Raw genomic sequence first — 17,837 nt, 5'->3', positions numbered from 1 at the left:
TGGGGTGCCCCCCAGTTGTCTGTAGGGCCTGGGGACCCCCCCCTTCAGGAGCCCTTCCATGGTTCGGCTTCCTCTAGATGTCACCCTCAGCCGCCTCTTCCGTCGCTGCGATTTTCCTTTCTCCAAGATCCTGCATTTTTTTTTTTTTTTTTTTTTTAAATTCCTTTCTGATCTCTTTCCGGCCATGTGTGATTGCAGTTTCCTCTGGGCGTCCATTTCATCAGCCCGAAATTAAGGAGCGGAGAAGGGGCAGCGGGCGACCGGCGAGAGCGAACCTCCCCCCCCCTTTCCTATCCCCTCACCCCATCCCAAAAAAAAAAACCAAACCCACCACCCGCATCCCACCCTGGGGGGTCCCCGAAGACCCCACACCCTAAGCCGGGCACCCCGAACCCCTCGCCTCCCCTCCTCACCCCTCTTTGCACGGAGGCCGGGGATCCTCCGGCTCCTCTCCGCTTGCTTTTGGGGTGACTTTGCTTTTTCGGGGCGCTCGCTCCCGCGGCCTTTTTTTGTTTTTTTTGCCACCCTCTCCTTTTTTTTTGCCCCGCTGAGGTGTCCGTCCCCGAGGCCTTGAGGTGGCCGGATGGTTTGTAGCCCTCCGGCTCTGAAACCGTCCCCCTTCTCTCCTCGCCACCGCTGGATGCTAACGCCGGAGCCGGGGCCGCACGGCGAAAAGGTCGCGGCGCCTCCAACCCGAGCCTCCCACCCCGACGACGCCGGGGGAATCGGCAGCAGAGGAAACCCGTGCTCGGAGCAAATCCCCCGGGAGGCTTCGTTTTTTCCCTTTCATGCATGAGACAACTCTGCGGCTCCGGCGGGCGATGGCCACGCAGTGAAGATGTCCGTCTCCAGGCTCAACAGCGTCAATGGCTTTTTGGAGGACGGCAGGATGGAGGCGGGGGACATGGGCAGGATCCTCCGCTGCCTGGAGATGGGCACCGTCCTCACCTTGTTCTACCAGAAGAAGTCGCAGAGGCCGGAGCGAAGGACCTTCCAGGTGAAGCTGGAAACCCGGCAGATCATCTGGAGCCGGACGCCTGAGAAGGTGGAAGGGGACAGTGAGTATCGGTGGCGGCGGCTGGGGATGGGTTGGCGGGGTCCGTGGTCCCCGTGGGATGTTCTACCATGGTGGGATGCCCAAATGTGATGGGATTCCTGGTTTTGGGGTGCCTGGCCATACTGGGATGTCCTACCATAGTGAGATATCCTACTAGGGTGGGATGTTCTACCCCAGTGGGATGTTCTACCCCATTGGGATGCCCAGATGTAGTGGGATACCAGGATTTGGGGCACCTGGCCATACTGGGATCTCTTACTATGGTGAGATGTTCTATCAAGATGGGATGTTCTACCCCAGTGCAATGCCCAAATGTGGTGGGATGACAGGCTTTGGGGTGCCTGGCCGTACTGGGATGTCCTACCATGGTGGGATGTTCTACCCCAGTGGGATGTTCTACCCCAGTGTGATGCCCAAATGTGGTGGGATTCCTGGTTTTGGGGTGCCTAGACATATTGGGATGTCCTACCATGGTGGGATGTTCTATTAGGATGGGATGTTCTACCATGGTGGGATGTTCTACCATGGTGGGATGTTCTACCCCAGTGGGATGCCCAAATGTGGTGGGATGCCAGGCTTTGGGGTGCCTGGCCATACTGGGATGTCCTATTATGGTGGGATGTTCTATCAGGATGGGATGTTCTACCAAGGTGGGATGTTCTACCCCAGTGGGATGCCCAGATGTAGTGGGATACCAGGATTTGGGGCACCTGGCCATACTGGGATGTCCTACCATGGTGGGGTGATCTGCTGCCGTGGGGTGCGTGGCCGTGGTGGGATGTGCTACCCCGTTGGGATGCCCAAATGTTGTGGGATGCCAGGCTTTGGGGCACCTGGCCATACTGGGATGTCCTACCATGGTGGGATATCCTACTACAGTGGGATGTTCTACCATGGTGGGATGTTCTACCCCAGTGGGATGCCCAAATGTGGTGGGATGCCAGGCTTTGGGGTGCCTGGCCATACTGGGATGGTGGCCCCATGCGGCGTAGACGGGGCTGAAATGCAAAATTTGGGTGATGCCCAGGCTGGTGGGGACTGGAGGCAGCAGGGACCCATCAAATCACCCTTCGGGGAGAGGGGATTTGGGGGCTGAGGGTCAGTTTGTGGGGTCAGTTTGTGGGGTCAGTTGGTGGCACCACCAAGCACAAAGGGGCACAGGAGGGGACCGGCTGGTCCCTCGTGGCCGGCTGATGTCCCCTGCAGGTTTGTTCCCCCGTGGCCTTTGTAGGGAAGAGCTCGTTCCCTGCTCGCGGAAATAGCGCCTTTCCGGCTCCTTGTTTTTATTCGGGAGCACCGCACACAGCCAGGTCGGGAACTCGGCGCCGCTTTCCCCTTGCCATAGATCTCCTGCCTCAGTTTCCCCCATCAGTGCCCGGCCTCTCCCACACAGCAACCCAAAATCTCCCTCTGGGAGTGCGTGAGCGTCCTCTGAGGTCATCCAAGAGGGGGGAAAAAAAAGGGAAAACCCCTAAAAATGTTATAATTCTTCCATCCAACCCCACCACCTGCTTCCCCAGCGGGGCTGGGCGCAATCCCAGTCCTGGCGTGGGGCTGGAGCACCTTCACCAACCCTCTCCAGCCCCGTTTGGGATTTTTTGGAGGCTCTGGGACCTTCAGCTTTGCTCCCGAACCTCACGCCTGCCCGGGCCATTTCAAATCCTCTCTTCTCACCCGGCTTGAGAAGGGATTAGCGAGACAACCGACGGAGCTGATGTCTCTGTTAGGAGGCAGGACGGGGATCCTGGTTCTGCTGGAGATGCCCTGCGCCCTGCAGGCTAATTACACGCTTCGTTAAGCTGCTGTTAAGACGCGTGGCCACGCGGATGGGGTCCCCCCCGGCGCGGCAAGGAGATGCAGCTTCAAGGTTAAGAGCTACAGGGGAGCGTGGTGTCCGGCTTTGCCTCCAAAATTCGTCTCTTCCCAGGTTGTTTCCAGTCCCTGGCAACCCCAAAAGCATTTTGGAGAAGTGGTTCGCAGCTTGGTGATGCCTAACAGGGACTCACCCCTTCGTCCTTGCTAACGCCAGATGATTAGAAATGGGATGGTTTTGGGGAGGAGAAAACCCAGGTTTGGTTTCACACCTCTGGCCCGGGAGGAAATCTTTTATTTCAGGTTTTAAATCAGCTCCTCAGCCTCACAGGGAGCCCTCGGGGACGTGGCCGCCCGGTCCTTCATAGAGGGGATCCCACAGGAAGGACCAAGGCGACCCCGAGGGGACACAACTCGGCCACCCCGTGGCACGTCCCAGGCCAGCGGCATCCCTCCAGACACCTTGGTTTGCTTTCCCCTCCTGCATTTGGGAAACTCTCAGGCTCTCAGCCTGGCTAAAATCTGCTGGGCAGACCCTACACCACCCGGGAGCCACGGCCGCCCCTGGATGTAAAGCCTTTGCAACGTGCTGCTCGCTTTGCATGAGAAGAGAGGAGGGATTTTCGCAGCTGGAACTGGCTTCCAGCATGTTTTAATCACCGGGACCCCGGAGACAATGCAGGGAGGAGTTTGGAGACATACTTCTGCCATGATCGCTGCAAATCCGCTGCAGATGTGGTTTCCAGGAAGCCGCCGGCGCGTTGCATTGTGCTGCACACTGCTCCCTCGCCGGGAGGCTGGGGCCAACACCAGGTCCTGGCTGCGTTAGCCCCCGTCGGCAGAGCCCCCAGCATCTCACCCCACTGCCGTGCCCTTCCACGGGCACATTTGGGGACACACACCCGGTTCCTATCCTACAAAAGGGTGTCTGGCCCCAAATATCCACCCGGTTGAGCTCAGGACGCCACCGTAAGTTAGCTTTGAGCCATGAGCCACGGGGCTGCGCACGGAGGGAGGCACCCAGCTTTCGTTTCCCAAAATCTCACGCCTGGGTGCAGACCCCCCTGAGCATCGTTTTGCCGCCGAGCGCTCACAGCCTGCCCTGGCCCGCGAAAGTTGGCTCGCGTTCCTCCCGGAGAAGGCTGGATAAAGCCACCAGTGTTTTCCAGAGCCTTTTCCGCCAAGAAAAACTACCCCGCACCTCTTTTCCCTCTGCCTTTCTCCCCCATCCCTTATCCTTCCACACCTCCTCCAGCTTTTTCCCCTCCGCTCCGGCACCCTGCGCTCCAGCCCCACCGCCACGTAGGAAGCAGCCGGAGCCGGGCTGGAAATTCTCCGGGAAATGACCCATTTCCTGCAGGACAATGACCCTGCGTGGTGTCCGGCCACCCTCAGCCACACAAAGCCCTTTTTTCCGGAGCCCGAGCTCTGCCTGGGAGCAATGCCCGTGGGAAGAGGGATGGGTTCAAGTGTCAGAATCGATCCCCGAATATTATTATCCCGCTCCATCCCCGAATTTTATTATTCTGCTCCCACCACCGGACGTGTCCTCTGGGCGCAACCAAGGGGGGATGGAAATCCCCCTTTTGGCAACGTGGTGGTGAGGAAGACCACGGTCCGGAAACCCAGCCCTCCTGGCTTTATATAGCGAGATAATGAGAGAGCAGCGCGGCAGGAAAGAAACGCCCTGTGGTCCGGGCTGCAAATTGCCACCTTTGGGCAAAAGTCTTCTATTAAAAGATGAGCTCGGCCCGTCCCAGAGCTTGGGGTTTTGTCTCAAAAGAGGGGAAGGCGGCTGGAGGGATTGTAGGGCCAGGATGGGAAAGGCTGAGCTGGGAGGAGACGTGGCACCCGCAGAGCGGGGAAAGTGGTGGTGGGGAGCACCGTGGGGACACCCCTTCCTGGGGACACCCCTTCCTGGGGACACAGGTCCCTGGAGGACACGGGGACCTAGCACCAGCGGGCAGTGCCACCAGGATGTCCCTGAAGGACACGTGGCACCCACGGTGCCATCACACTAGTGGACACGTCACTGCAGGGCTGTGGGGACATCTCCCTTGGGGGACACCCAAAGTGCCATGGGGATGTCCTCTCCTGGGGACAAGGTTCCCCAAAGGACACGTGGTTTCTACACAATCCCACCTCCCACAGCCTCCCCGAGCCCCGCGCGTGGCTCCGCGGTGGCAGGGTGGCAGGGGACAGTCCCGTGTCCCCTCTGTCCCCGCAGTCGACATTCGGGAGATCAAGGAGATCCGCCTGGGGAAGAACTCGCGGGACTTTGAGCGCTACCCCGAGGACGCCCGCAAGCTCGACTTCACCATGTGCTTCATCATCCTCTACGGGATGGACTTCAGGCTGCGGACGCTCAGCGTGGCCGGTGCGTGGTCCCCGCTCTCCCTGTGGCCATCCTGGGGGGTGCCGTCTCCCCCATCCCGTTTTCACCACCCTCTCCTCTTCCTCCTCCAGCTTTCTGCGAGGAGGACATCAACCTGTGGATAACGGGCCTCAACTGGCTGGTGGCGGACACCCAGAAAGCCCAAACCCCGCTGCAGATCGAGAGGTGAGGAGGGACGGTCGGTCCCGTTTCTTGGGTCCCCATTTGGGGGTCTGGAAGGATGAACCCCACCCCCTGGGTACGGTCCCCCAGGCTGAGCGCTGTCTGTTTGTCCTTCCCTTCCTCCCAGGTGGCTGAGGAAACAGTTTGATGGGATGGACCGGTCACGGGAAGGCAGGTGAGCACCATGTGGGGAAACATGCTGATGGGCTCAGCATGCAATGGCCAAAATGTCCCTGTCCTCCTTCTTTCAGGGATGTTTTGCCAAAGGGCAAAAGTTTGGGAAATGCCAAAATGCCGCAACGCCCTGGCCTCATCCTGCAAGGCTTTGCTGGCCTTGGATGTGGCCAAATCCTCCCAACTGTGCCCCAAATCCAGAGGATTTAAGCAGGGGATGTGGGGAGAGGCAGTGTTGGTTTATTTGGGGTGCCCAAAGGCACCTAAAAACAGTCTGGAGTGCGGGTCCCTTCCTTGCTGCTGTAGGGACAGCAGGAACCCAAATGTCCCCATGCCCGCTGCAGCACCAGGAGGGGATGGGCCGTTAATGCAGCCCATAAAAATCCTGTTGATACAGTAAAAAAACGAATAAACAAACAAAAACCACAAAGCAAGGGAATGTGGACTTAATTATGACGATGGGGATAGGGATAATTACGGTATCCAGATGTGACAGATGCCCAGCAGCGGTGTCCCCATCCCCAACCTTCTGCTCAGGGCTCTCACGCTCGCACCAGACCCTTCTAAATTATAAAGAAAAAAGGCCAAAATGCTTCTTCTAAAAAATTAGGGATCACTGTGCACTTGTAGGGATCCATAACCTGGCAGAGTGGGAACCCCAAGACAGAGCCAGGGCTGGTGCTGGGATTTGGGGTCAGTCTGGGGGCTCCGTCCTTTGTGGGTGTCCCCTGGGGTCCCACTGCCCTGACACCAGCTCACCCTCCCGCAGCATCACGGTGAAGGACCTGAAGGCCATGCTGCCCCAGGTGAACTACCGCGTGCCCAACATGAGGTTCCTGCGGGACAAGCTCGTGGTAAGACCCACAATTTGTGGGGAACGGGGCTTCGAGTCCCCACAACAGGGCTGGAAACGGCCCCGCTGTCACTGGATATCCCTACCCCAACCCCTCTTTCTCACACCCTGCCCCACAGGAGGTGGAAGCCAGGAACGAGATGACCTTCTCCCACTTCATCCAGTTCTACAAAAACCTGATGTTCGACGCGCAGAAGTCGGTAAGAGCCGCGATCCGTCCCCCCGAGCATCCCTACCCCGCAGCGCATCCCCGGCTGCGCCCCCGTTCCCTTTTTCGTCTCAGCCCCGTTTCCTTTTGCCTTGCAGGTCATCGAGCAGCTGGAGCTCTCCTTCCCCCTGCGGTGAGTCCCGGGAGCCCCACGGCTCCCATCCAGCCCCACCACCAAGGGTGGGAGCTGTCAAGGGGGGAAAACCCGGGGATAGAGGAGGTCCCGGTGGATGCACGCATCCCTGGAGCATCGCCCAGTGCCCGGGGTGCAGGGAGCGGGGAAGACAAACGTGGTCTGAGGGGCAGGGATGGGAGAAGGGGTGAGAGAAAGGATGGGAGTGGAAACGTGAGTGCAAATGGAGATGGGAGCAGAAACGAGAGCAGGGACGCTCACCCCAAATTCTTCGCTCTGAGGGCGGTGAGGGACTGCAGGGCCAGGGGATGCGGTGATGTGGTTTGGCGCCTGCTTCCCCACATCCATGGGCATCCTCGTGCCCACCTCTCCTGGGTCATGGGGAGCCACTGGGAGTGTTTGCACGGCCAGCACCCAGCAGCTCAGGCTTCCCCTGGGCTACTCTTTCCCAAATCCCTTCCCCAGCTTCTGCTGCGGGCAGGAGCAGGGCAGGAGCCGGGGACATCAGGGGCTGAGCCGCGGGTGGGCAGCAGTGGCATCTGCCCCGACTTCTGCACCCAGTTCCCCTGACGGCTCCTCTGTGCCCCAGGAACGTGGATCGCCCTGAGCTCTGCCAGGTCTCCCTCTACGACTTCCAGAAGTTCCTGCTGCACGACCAGAAGGTTGGTTGCCCTTTGAGACCCCCCCCCGGCGACCCTTTTCGGTCCCAGTCTCGAGGATTCCCATGGGATGCCCCAGCCCAGCTGCTGCTCCGCCGTGGCTCCCCCTGTAACGGCAGCCGTGTTTGCACCCCCCAGGAGCCCTGGGCCAGCGACGTGGGCATGGTGCGGGACTACATGTGCTCCTACCTCAAGGATGGCTCCAACGATGCAGCAGACCCCTCCTTCCAGCTGGATGAGGTGGGTGGCCCCGTGCGGCACCTGCCCCATGAGACCTCCTCATCCCCAGCGAGCCCTGACCTCTCTGCTTCCACCCCCCCAGTTCCTCACCTACCTCTTCTCCAAGGAGAACATGGTGATGGACCCCAAGTACGAGCGCGTGGTGCCCGAGGAGATGAACCACCCTCTGTCCCAGTACTGGATCTCCTCCTCCCACAACACGTAAGGATGGGGTGGGCTCACTTCGGGGACCCCCACCAGCATCCCCTCCTGGCCAGGGCAGCCCCAGCTGCTGAGCATCCCTCTCGCTCCTCCGCAGGTACCTGACGGGGGACCAGTTCTCCAGCGAGTCCTCCCTGGAGGCGTACGCCCGCTGCCTGCGCATGGGCTGCCGCTGCATCGAGCGTGAGTCCCACTTGCACCCCCCCCAGCACCCAAAATTGCATCAGGTGGACCATCCCGCTCACCCATCCCATGGCAAAGGGGAGAGGGGAGCCTTCCAATTTCTTTTGGGGTCCCAAAAACATCGTTCTGGTGCACAGTTAGTGGCCGGCATGCGTTAACCAAGGTGTCTCCCCGTTCAGTGGACTGCTGGGATGGCCCGGATGATCTTCCCATCATCTACCACGGCCACACGCTCACCTCCAAGATCAAGTTCCTGGATGTGCTGCACACCATCAAGGAGCACGCCTTTGTCACATCCGAGTAAGCCCTGGCTCCCCCGAGACAGACCAGTTTTTGACTGCTCAAATTCCCCTTCTCCTTCGTCTTCATCCCAAGCCACCTTTCCCACCTGCTTCCTCCAGGTTCCCCATCATCCTCTCCATCGAAGATCACTGCAGCATTGTCCAGCAGAGGAACATGGCTTCGCACTTCAAGAAGGTCTTCGGGGACATGCTGCTCACCAAGCCTGTTGACATCAACGCCGATGAGCTGCCCTCACCCACCCAGCTCAAGAAGAAGATCCTAATCAAGGTGTGGAGCCAGGCACCACCCCAAAGCCCTTGTCTGCAGGAGGGTCAAAGGCTGTATTGGGCTGGGGGACAACCCTAAATCTTGGGGCTTAGAAGCAAGCTCTAAGCTCTGCAGGGAATGGGAGGTGGTGGTGATGGTGGACCTGTGGATACTTAGGGCTGGGATCTCAGCTTGATGGGGACACCATGCCCCCTGCTGAGCTCCCATTCCTGGCCTGTCCCCAGCACAAAAAACTGGTCGAAGGGAACCTGTATGAGGAGGTCTCCACGGCCAGTTACTCAGAGAACGACATCAGCAACTCCATCAAGAACGGCATCCTCTACCTCGAAGACCCCATCGACCACGTAAGTGTCTCTGCCGTTGATGGCCGGGGGCAGAGCAGGACCTGTCAGATGGGGATGCCCTAGCAGGGGAGAGCACCAAGCTTTGGGGTGGGCGTGGGGTACTGGTGCAACGCCACATGGAGGGATGCAAGGCAGAAACGGGGGTCTCAAATCCCTGTGCCTCCATGCCACCATCCTTCCTGTCTTGGTGATGCTCTTCCTCCCTCCCAGACCTGGAGCCCACATTATTTTGTCCTGACGAGCAACAAGATCTACTACTCAGAGGAGACGTCCCGCTACCAGTTCAATGAGGATGAGGAGGAGGTGGAGCAGAAGGAGGTGCGTGGGGGGCAGAATTTCCAAAAGAACGGGGAGAAGGTGGAAATACCCTTCTCGATGGCAGCTGCTCCAGAGGACACTGACCTTGGGGTATCTCTGGTCTCCATGTGGACTTGCAGGAGTTCAACAACAACGAGCTGCACTTCACGGAGAAGTGGTTCCACGGGAAGCTGGGAGGTGGCCGCGATGGGAGGCAGATCGCCGAGAAACTGTTGCACGAGTACTGCACCGAGACGGGCGGCAAGGACGGCACCTTCCTGGTGCGCGAAAGCGAGACCTTCGTGGGCGACTACACCCTCTCCTTCTGGTAGGAGGCCTGGTCTTGTCCCCATCAGGATCACACCTTCCCCAGGCCACCAGGCATCTGGTGGCTGCCTCCAGCAGGCCCCATTTTTGGAGGCAGAAATGAAGTTTTGAGGGAAAAGCCACCTTTTTGAGCATTGTGGTGCCCTGAACCTGATTATCCCCAAGCACAACGTGTCGTGGTCATGGATATGAATTGACTCGCTCCCATCTTGTCTCCCCATGGCAGGAGGTCGAACCGCGTGCAGCACTGCCGGATCCACTCGCGGCAGGAGGCTGGTGCCACCAAGTTCTACCTGACGGACAACCTGGTCTTTGACAGCCTCTACAGCCTCATCTGCCACTACCGCGAGGTGCCGCTCCGCTGCAACGAGTTCGAGATGCGCCTCACTGACCCCGTGCCCCAGCCCAACGCCCATGAGAGCAAAGAGTGAGGGTGAAACCTGGCCCCTCGGTCCCTTGGGTCCACCATCCTCTTTCACCACATGTCCCACTCTTGGTTCCACCATCCTCTTCCACCATGTGTTTTGGGTCCACCATCCTCATCCACCATGTGGTCTACCCTTGGGTCCACCATCCTCTTTCACCACATGTCCCACTCTTGGTTCCACCATCGTCTTCCTCCATGTATTTTGGGTCCACCATCCTCTTCCACCACGTGTCCCACTCTTGGTTCTACCATCCTCTTCCACCATGTGTTTTGGGTCCACCATCCTCTTCCACCACGTGTCCCACCCTTGGGTCCACCATCTTCTTCCACCACTTGTCCCACCCTTGGGTCCACCATCCTCTTCCACCACTTGTCCTGCCTCGGGTCCACCATCTTCATCCCTCTCCGTGCTGGCTCCGATACAGCTGGTGTCACATTTGGGGTGCTCCCTGGGATGCGGGGATGCCATTGCCAGCCCTCTGCCTCCTTGTTGTGCCTGCCCAGGTGGTACCACGCCAGCCTGACGCGCCTGCAGGCTGAGCACATGCTGATGCGAGTCCCGCGGGACGGAGCCTTCCTGGTGCGCAAGCGCAGCGAGCCCAACTCCTACGCCATCTCCTTTCGGTGAGTGCGGCCATCCCGGCACTGGGGAGCACTGGGCTGTACTGGTGGGACCTAGCCCAGGGCCCTGAGGAGAGGCTGTGAGAGCTGGGGCTGCTCGGCCTGGAGAGAAGGAGGCTCAGGGGAGCTCCCCCACATCTCCGTGGCCCTGTAGGGTGCGAGGGGCCAGGGCCGGGCTCTGCTCAGGGGGGCCTGGGGCCATCAGTGGAGGCCGTGGGCCCAGCCTGGAGCCCTGGAGGCTCCCCCTGGCCCCCAGCAGCACTGTTGGGCCAGGAGGGTGCCAGAGCCCTGGCACTGGGACCAGGAGCTGGGGACTCCTCTTTGGGGGCTCCCCGAACCCACCAGGCCTCAGGGCTGGGCACCCTGCTGTGGCAGGGGTTGACCTGATGGCCCTGAGGTGCCTCCAACCTCCATCACTCCGTGCTTCTTTGGGGACACCACGTCTGCGTGCTGCCCCCATGGGTGGGACACCCTGGCTGTGGTGACGGTGAAGCCACGTCCTCAGGGCTCTCACACCAGCAGCACCCCACACCGATTTGCCTCCTGCCTGTCCCCCCTTTCTTGAGGTGGGGTCCGGCCACCCCTCACGGCTTCCCCCACTGGATCTCTTGGCCCCAGGGCGGAGGGGAAGATCAAGCACTGCAGAATCCAGCAGGAGGGCCGGCTCTTCATGCTGGGCAGCTCGGCTGAGTTCGAGAGCCTCGTGGACCTCGTCAGCTACTACGAGAAGCACCCGCTCTACCGTAAGATGAAGCTGCGCTACCCCATCAACGAGGAGACCCTGGAGAAGATGGGCACCACCGTGAGTGTCCCCCGTTGGGGACAACGGGGAGGGTTTTTTTTTCCATGCCATGCAGTCCATCCCCATCTCCATCAAGGTGGGAAGATCTCCAGCTGTCCCAAATCTTTGGGACAACAAAGATTTGCCCAAAGGTCAACCCAAACCAGCTAATTTGTAATCTACTGCCATTGCCCCTGGCTATGGCCAGGCATCTGTGCCAAACTTAAGTCCCCTTCGATGAGTTTTAAAGGTTCATTGGGTCCTTGGCAGCCTCCTCTTGGCCACCCATGGTGGCCCAACGTCATGAGTGTTCCCTCAGTGTCCCCACAGCCAGGTGACCTGCCTTGATGTCTCTCCTTGCAGGAGCTGGACTATGGAGCTCTGTACGAGGTGCGGACACCCCACTTCTACGTGGAGGCCAACAAGATGCCGATGGCCAGGGTAAGAGGCTGAGCTGGTGTCCCCAGGAGGTGCAGGGTGGTGGGACATAGCGATTCTGGTGCTGGGGCTCCTGGAGGGTTCCTCTACCACATCTCCCACCATGAACCTGAGCAAGCCCCAACAGCAAGGTCACCTTGATGGGTCCCCTTGCACTGGGGAGAACCCAAAAAGGAGTGCCAACCCTGGGTCACGACAACCCCCGTGCATCATTGTGGGGGCTGAGTGAGCAGCGCTGCCCATCAGCATCCCCAAACTGGGCATCCCAGGCTGGGTTGTGACACTTGTGTCCCTCTCCCTGGTGGCCTAGTGCACGGTGAAGGCTCTTTATGACTACAAAGCTCAGCGGGAGGACGAGCTGTCGTTCTGCAAGCAAGCCATCATCCACAACGTCGACAAGCAGGACGGGGGCTGGTAAGGGTGGTCCAGTGCCCTGGGCGGGCAGGGGCGGTGGGTTTTCCTGCGGGTCTTCCTGTGGTGTGGTGGGTTTTAACAACCTTCTTTTCTGTCCCTCCTCCCCCTTCCTTCCTTCTCCAACTGCTCCCCGACATCGCATGCGGCGTTAACACCCCCTGTTCCCCCAGAATTTGTCCGCTTGCCTTGATCCTCTCACCCCTTGCAGGTGGCGGGGGGACTACGGGGGCAAGAAGCAGCTGTGGTTCCCGGCCAACTACGTGGAGGAGATCGTCAGCACGCAGGCGCAGGAGCAGGATGAGGCTGTGAGTACGATGTCCCCATGTCACCTCCCTTCTCCAATGCACCTGGGACCAAAGCCACCTGAGATGCTTCCAACACCAGTCCAGCCCAGACCCTTCTCTGGAGGCTGTGGGGTGCTCCATGCTGTGTTTTTTGTTGACTTTTGCTCAGACTTGGCCAATTTGGAGGGTTGGATGGAGGCTCGGCCACCACCTACCTCTCCCTCTTCTTTCTTCTCTTGCAGTCATCCGAAAACAGCCCCCTGGGGAACTTCCTAAAGGGCTTCATCGACGTGCCATCCTGCCACGTGGGTGAGTGTCCCCAGCATGTCCCCAATAAGCCTGGGGGGACATCCTGGGGTGGTGCGTGCCCCAAGCTGGAGCTCAGCACCGTGTGCTGAGGCTCTCCAAACTCATCACACACATGGGGGTGGCTGGTGGTGAACCCCTTGCTGATGGGCACGGGCAGCTCTGGCAAGAGGCACGGCTGGCAAAAATATCCAACCACAGGGAAGGAGAGGCCTCGTGCTTGGCATGATGTGCTGGGGGCAATTTTGAGCTGATTTCAGAGGGATTTGGCTGATTTGGGAAGGATTCCGAGGGATTCAGAGGGCTGGATGGTTTTGGGGGGGGGGATATTTACCCCTGGCTCAAAGGAAAATGCATTTTGGAGTGAAAAGCTGAAACCACAAAAAGGGGCGAAAGAGACCATTTTGGGTTGCTGCTTTCACTTCCAGCACATTTTCAGGGACTGACCACAGTTTGATGGGTGTTTGGGGTTGCCTTGCCCACCTTGTGCTTCTCATCGATTCGCAATTTTGGGGAGGACCCTCAAAAGGAGGAGGATCCCGGCGGGTGCTTGGGGAGGGCTGGTGGGGACCCAGGAGCAGGACCGCTGAGGTTTCGTTTGCTCCACAGAGCCATCCGTTGGGAATGTCTTCAAGTAAAGCCCCCCCTCTGATGTCCTTATAGTTATCTCCAAAGACGGGAGGAGCTCCAAACCATTTGTCTTCACCATCCATTCCCAGCAGATGTCCCACGCAGCCCAGTCGCTGGACGTGGCCGCGGACACGCAGGAGGAGCTCAGCGAGTGGGTGGCCAAGATCCGAGAGGCCACGCAGAACGCCGACGCCAGGGTGAGGGGCCCCGGGGTGCAGCCGGTGGGAGAGGGACATCCTTGTCCCCAGGGGATAGACGCTGGGTGGTGGTGGACGTCCTATCCCGTGGTGGGCAGAGGATGGATGAACGATGGTGGTGGACATCCCCATAGCCTGGTGGACGGTCCCCGGTACCCTTGAGGAGAAAGAGTTTCAAATCCTGTTTTCCCTCGTGCAGATGCAAGAGGGGAAGATCATGGAGCGGAGGAAGAAGATTGCCCTGGAGCTCTCCGAGCTGGTCGTGTACTGCCGCCCGGTGCCGTTTGATGAGGACAGTAAGAACTGGGAAAGGGGGCTGGTGGGATCAGGAGGGGAAGAGCCGGGTGGAGCGGAACGGAGCGGTCACAGGGCTCCCAGAAAACCCCACGTCCTCTTCTGATGGCCGCCTTGGTGCTTTCAGAGATCGGCACGGACAAGGCGTGCTACCGGGACATGTCCTCCTTCCCGGAGACCAAGGCGGAGAAGTACGCCAACCGCAGCAAGGGCAAGAAGTTCCTGCAGTACAACCGGCGCCAGCTCAGCCGCATCTACCCCAAAGGGCAACGCTTGGACTCCTCCAACTACGACCCGCTGCCCATGTGGATCTGCGGCAGCCAGCTGGTGGCCCTCAACTTCCAGACGCCTGGTAAATCGTCCTCATCATCACAGGACACCCCCCAAAAATTCACATTTCTGGTGGCTCATGGTTGGAGGTGGTTTGGATGAGCTCGCCAACCTCTGTCCCTACCTTGATGGGGATATCCCGTGGGTGTTTCGTGCAAAATCCTTCTACCCAGGGTTGGGGGCTTTCAGCAGGGGGCTTGCCAGGACTCAGGGACCTTCTGCTTGAGCCCCAGGGCTCAGATCTGCTCTGTCCCCCACAGACAAGCCGATGCAGCTGAACCAGGCGCTCTTCATGCTCGGCGGCCGCAGCGGCTACGTCCTGCAACCCGACATCATGAGGGACGAGACGTTCGACCCCTTTGACAAGAACAGCCTGAAGATCGTGGAGCCCATCACAGTGCAGCTGCAGGCAAGTGGGCAAGGATGGCGAGTCCATCCCAAGGTGGTCACCATCACAGTTCTTCCTGGGTTTTGGGTCAATTTTTACGTGTTTCAGACCCGTGTTTGCTTCGTAGAGTTCAGCACCCTGTGATTTTTCATGGTGTGATCTTTCCATGGGGAGAACCCCACAATTACACAAAGCTGAGCACAACCTGAGTGAAATTGAGATAGAGATAAAATAGCTAAAACAAGCCCAGAAGCACCTTCCCCAAATTTTTGGGTCCTTTTGTGGGATGGGTTGGTTCGTAAGCATCTGACTCTTGGGCATAGCATGGACAAAGAAAAAGTTTTTCAAGTCATTTTGCAGATATGGCAAAAACCAGTCTAAGGCCATAAATAGGTCCTAAATAGAGGGTTGGACCCAATGATCTTGGGGTTTGGACCCGATGATCTCTTGAGGTCCCTTCCAACCCCTACAATTCGGTGATTCTGTGATAAAAAAGGTGTGGGGTGGCTAATTATGGCCATGAAGCTAATGGCAAGCCCAAACCAGCCAACCCACAGGAGTTGGAAACCCACTAGCACGAAGAGCCCTTCCTTGACCACAAGGCCATCGTGGCCAGCCCTCACTCTCTTCCTCCTCCTCCTCCTCTTCCTCCTGCAGATCCTCGGCGCCCGGCACCTGCCCAAGAACGGGAGGAGCATCGTGTGCCCCTTTGTGGAGGTGGAGGTGTGCGGCTCCGAGTACGACAACAGCAAGAACAAGACGGACGTCGTAGGTGAGGCTCCGTGGGGACATCGGGACACCCTTTAGGGTCCCATTGGGGATGGATTTCACGAGGAGCAAAAGGGAAAAGCATCTCCCACTCACGGGGGAGCCGTGGTGCCGTGGTGGTGCTGTCCGTGTGTCCAAGCCCTGCTCTGTCCTCACCCCCGTAGCCGACAACGGCTTCAACCCCGTGTGGCTCTTCAAGCAGTTTGTCTTCGACATCAACAACCCCGAGTTTGCCTTCCTCCGCTTCGTGGTGTACGAGGAGGACATGTTCAGCGACCCCAACTTCTTGGCACAAGCCACCTTCCCCGTCAAGGGTCTCAAAACAGGTACGCTCCCTCCCTCCACGCCCATCATCTTCATCACCCTCAGCCCCTTGGAGACCCAACCGTGGCCACGGCGAGGGGCTGGGACCCGGATAGAGGTCGAGGACTTGTTAGTTGTAGGTTCGGGGGTTGGACTGGGTGATCTTGGAGGTCTCTTCCATCCTAGATGATTCTGGGATTGATTTTATGAGCTTTTATCATGGTGTCGTGTCCAGGCTACCGGTCGGTGCCGCTGAAGAACAGCTACACCGAGGACCTGGAGCTCGCCGCCCTCCTCATCCACATCGAGATCATCAACGCCAAGGCAGGTGTTGGGGCCAACCCAGGAACCCCAAACCTCGTTCCCCTGATCCACACCCATCCCGGGGCATCCCCGCCCGCTCCCAAAACCTCACCCCTTTCATGTCGGAGCAGGAGGAAGACGAGGAGAACCTCTACTCGTCCATCCAACAACTCCGGGACCGCGCCAGCGAGCTCTCCAGCCAGGTCTCCAGCTACGAGCGCACCAACAACTGCGACTCCCGCTACCAGCAGCGCCTCGACGAGCTGCGGGCGGCCCAGGAGCGGCTGATGGAGCTCACCGAAGTCCGAAATCGAAAGTGAGTGCCCCCCCCGAGCTCATCCCCGGACCCCCCTACTCAAGGAGGGTCCCTAAATGCCACCCAAACCCCCTGCTCCACCCCAGGTTGATGGAGAAGAAGAAGAGGGACCGGCAGCTGGTCACCAAACGCAGTTGAGCCAAGCGGGCTCGAGGCCACCAGCCCCTCGTGGACCTTCCACCCCCTCCCCGCTGCCTCCCACCACCTCCTCTCCTGCTGCAGAGGGACAGGAGGAGGTGGAGGGGGGTCGGATCCGGACCTCCTCCACCCCATAACAGCCCCTAAAGCCTTCAAGGGGGGGGCGAAGGTCCCAGAGGTGACAGCGGTGTGACAAATCTGGGGAGGAAAAAGGGAGTTTTGAGTAGGTCTGCCTGTGAGGTTTCCCCGTCGGAGGACACTCCGGTGTCACCTCGTGTCCCCCATGTCCCCTGGGGGGGGGTGACATTCCCTCAAGGGGGGGGGAGAGGGTAAAAAACACCGCAACCGATGGGGAAACTGAGGCACGGAGGAGCTCTCCCGGTCCCTATTTGATCCGGGATGGGGCAGGACCGGCCACCTCCCTCCTGGGGACAGTGGGGACAGCGGCATGAGGACGTGTGGGGGACGTTTTGGGGGCAGAGGGGCGTGTTTTGGCCCCCCCACCCCCCACCCCACTATAAATATCTGTATTTTCTTCTTTTATCCAGCCTGTACATATGGCGGGGGGAGGGTAAAGGGGGGGGGAGGGCTCTGTGTCAGCACAGTATTAAGGCACGAGGGGACCCCAAAATGTCCAGAGATGTCCCCGGAATGGGAACAAGGGAGCAGGGGGGGGACCCCAAAATATCCGGAGATGTCCCCAGCACAGGAGGTGCCCGGTGCAGGTAAAATTCAGGCACCGAGGCAGCCCTGGGGTGGCTGGGGACATCTTTGGGGTCACCTGGGGGACGGGGACGTCCCTAGGGTCACCTGGGGATGGGGACATCCCTGGGGTCACCTGGGGAGGGGGACGGATCCTGCCGCTCCTTCAAGGTAAGTCCCACAGTTTGGGGCATTTCCTAAAAAAAACACCAACGAGGGAATCCGTCGGAGCCCCCAAAAACCCACACAGGACAGGGATGACCCCAAAATCTCACCTCCGGTCCCCGCGCGGCCAGGATAGGGACTGGGGACATCTCGGGGTGTCCCCCCGGGTCGGGGTGCCCCCATTGGGGTGGGGGTGGGGGATCTGTGTATTCTTTGTATGAAAATAAATCTATTTAGCCAATATTTATACCCCGCTGTCGTGGTCCGGTTCCCCCAGCTCTGCCAGCGCTGGGTTACGGGGTTTGGGGTGTCCCCAAATGGGGTGGTGTCCCCAAAGGGGGTGGTGTCCCTAAATGGGGGGGTGTCTCCTTGGGGCCATAGGGACATAGGGACAGCCCATGGGGACACAGGGCTATG

At 59.3% G+C, this 17,837-nt stretch overlaps 1 protein-coding gene across 3 annotated transcripts; it reads left to right on the top strand.

The window, feature by feature from the left end:
• The first annotated feature begins 199 nt into the window (after positions 1–199).
• On the top strand, positions 200–17,667 carry LOC101792010 (1-phosphatidylinositol 4,5-bisphosphate phosphodiesterase gamma-1). Of its 3 annotated transcripts, XR_011807317.1 has the most exons (33): positions 200–1,058; positions 5,097–5,246; positions 5,336–5,429; positions 5,554–5,601; positions 6,370–6,454; positions 6,573–6,653; positions 6,760–6,794; positions 7,384–7,456; positions 7,592–7,693; positions 7,776–7,894; positions 7,992–8,077; positions 8,257–8,377; positions 8,479–8,647; positions 8,872–8,991; positions 9,202–9,309; positions 9,429–9,616; positions 9,842–10,042; positions 10,547–10,666; positions 11,282–11,465; positions 11,808–11,885; positions 12,193–12,296; positions 12,505–12,601; positions 12,823–12,889; positions 13,496–13,520; positions 13,609–13,713; positions 13,913–14,009; positions 14,135–14,359; positions 14,598–14,746; positions 15,383–15,497; positions 15,658–15,819; positions 16,032–16,120; positions 16,231–16,415; positions 16,502–17,667. XR_011807317.1 is itself a non-coding variant. In XM_038173589.2 (32 exons), the coding sequence occupies exons 1-32, from the start codon at positions 839–841 to the stop codon at positions 16,551–16,553; spliced, it is 3,888 nt and encodes a 1,295-aa protein (XP_038029517.1). In that variant the 5' UTR covers positions 223–838; the 3' UTR covers positions 16,554–17,667. The 3 variants fall into 3 exon arrangements, 1 of the variants encoding a protein (XP_038029517.1); XM_038173589.2 differs by lacking the exon at positions 13,496–13,520 and having other exon boundaries at positions 223–1,058; positions 13,550–13,713; XR_011807316.1 differs by lacking the exons at positions 16,032–16,120; positions 16,231–16,415; positions 16,502–17,667 and having other exon boundaries at positions 223–1,058; positions 13,606–13,713; positions 15,658–15,707.
• The last annotated feature ends 170 nt before the right edge of the window (positions 17,668–17,837 follow it).

Source organism: Anas platyrhynchos, chromosome 2 (assembly GCF_047663525.1).
Source record: "Anas platyrhynchos isolate ZD024472 breed Pekin duck chromosome 2, IASCAAS_PekinDuck_T2T, whole genome shotgun sequence".
Classification (NCBI taxonomy): Eukaryota; Metazoa; Chordata; class Aves; order Anseriformes; family Anatidae; genus Anas; species Anas platyrhynchos.
The sequence above is the reverse complement of the archived record's forward strand: the minus strand, read 5'-3'. Positions and strand labels throughout refer to the sequence as shown.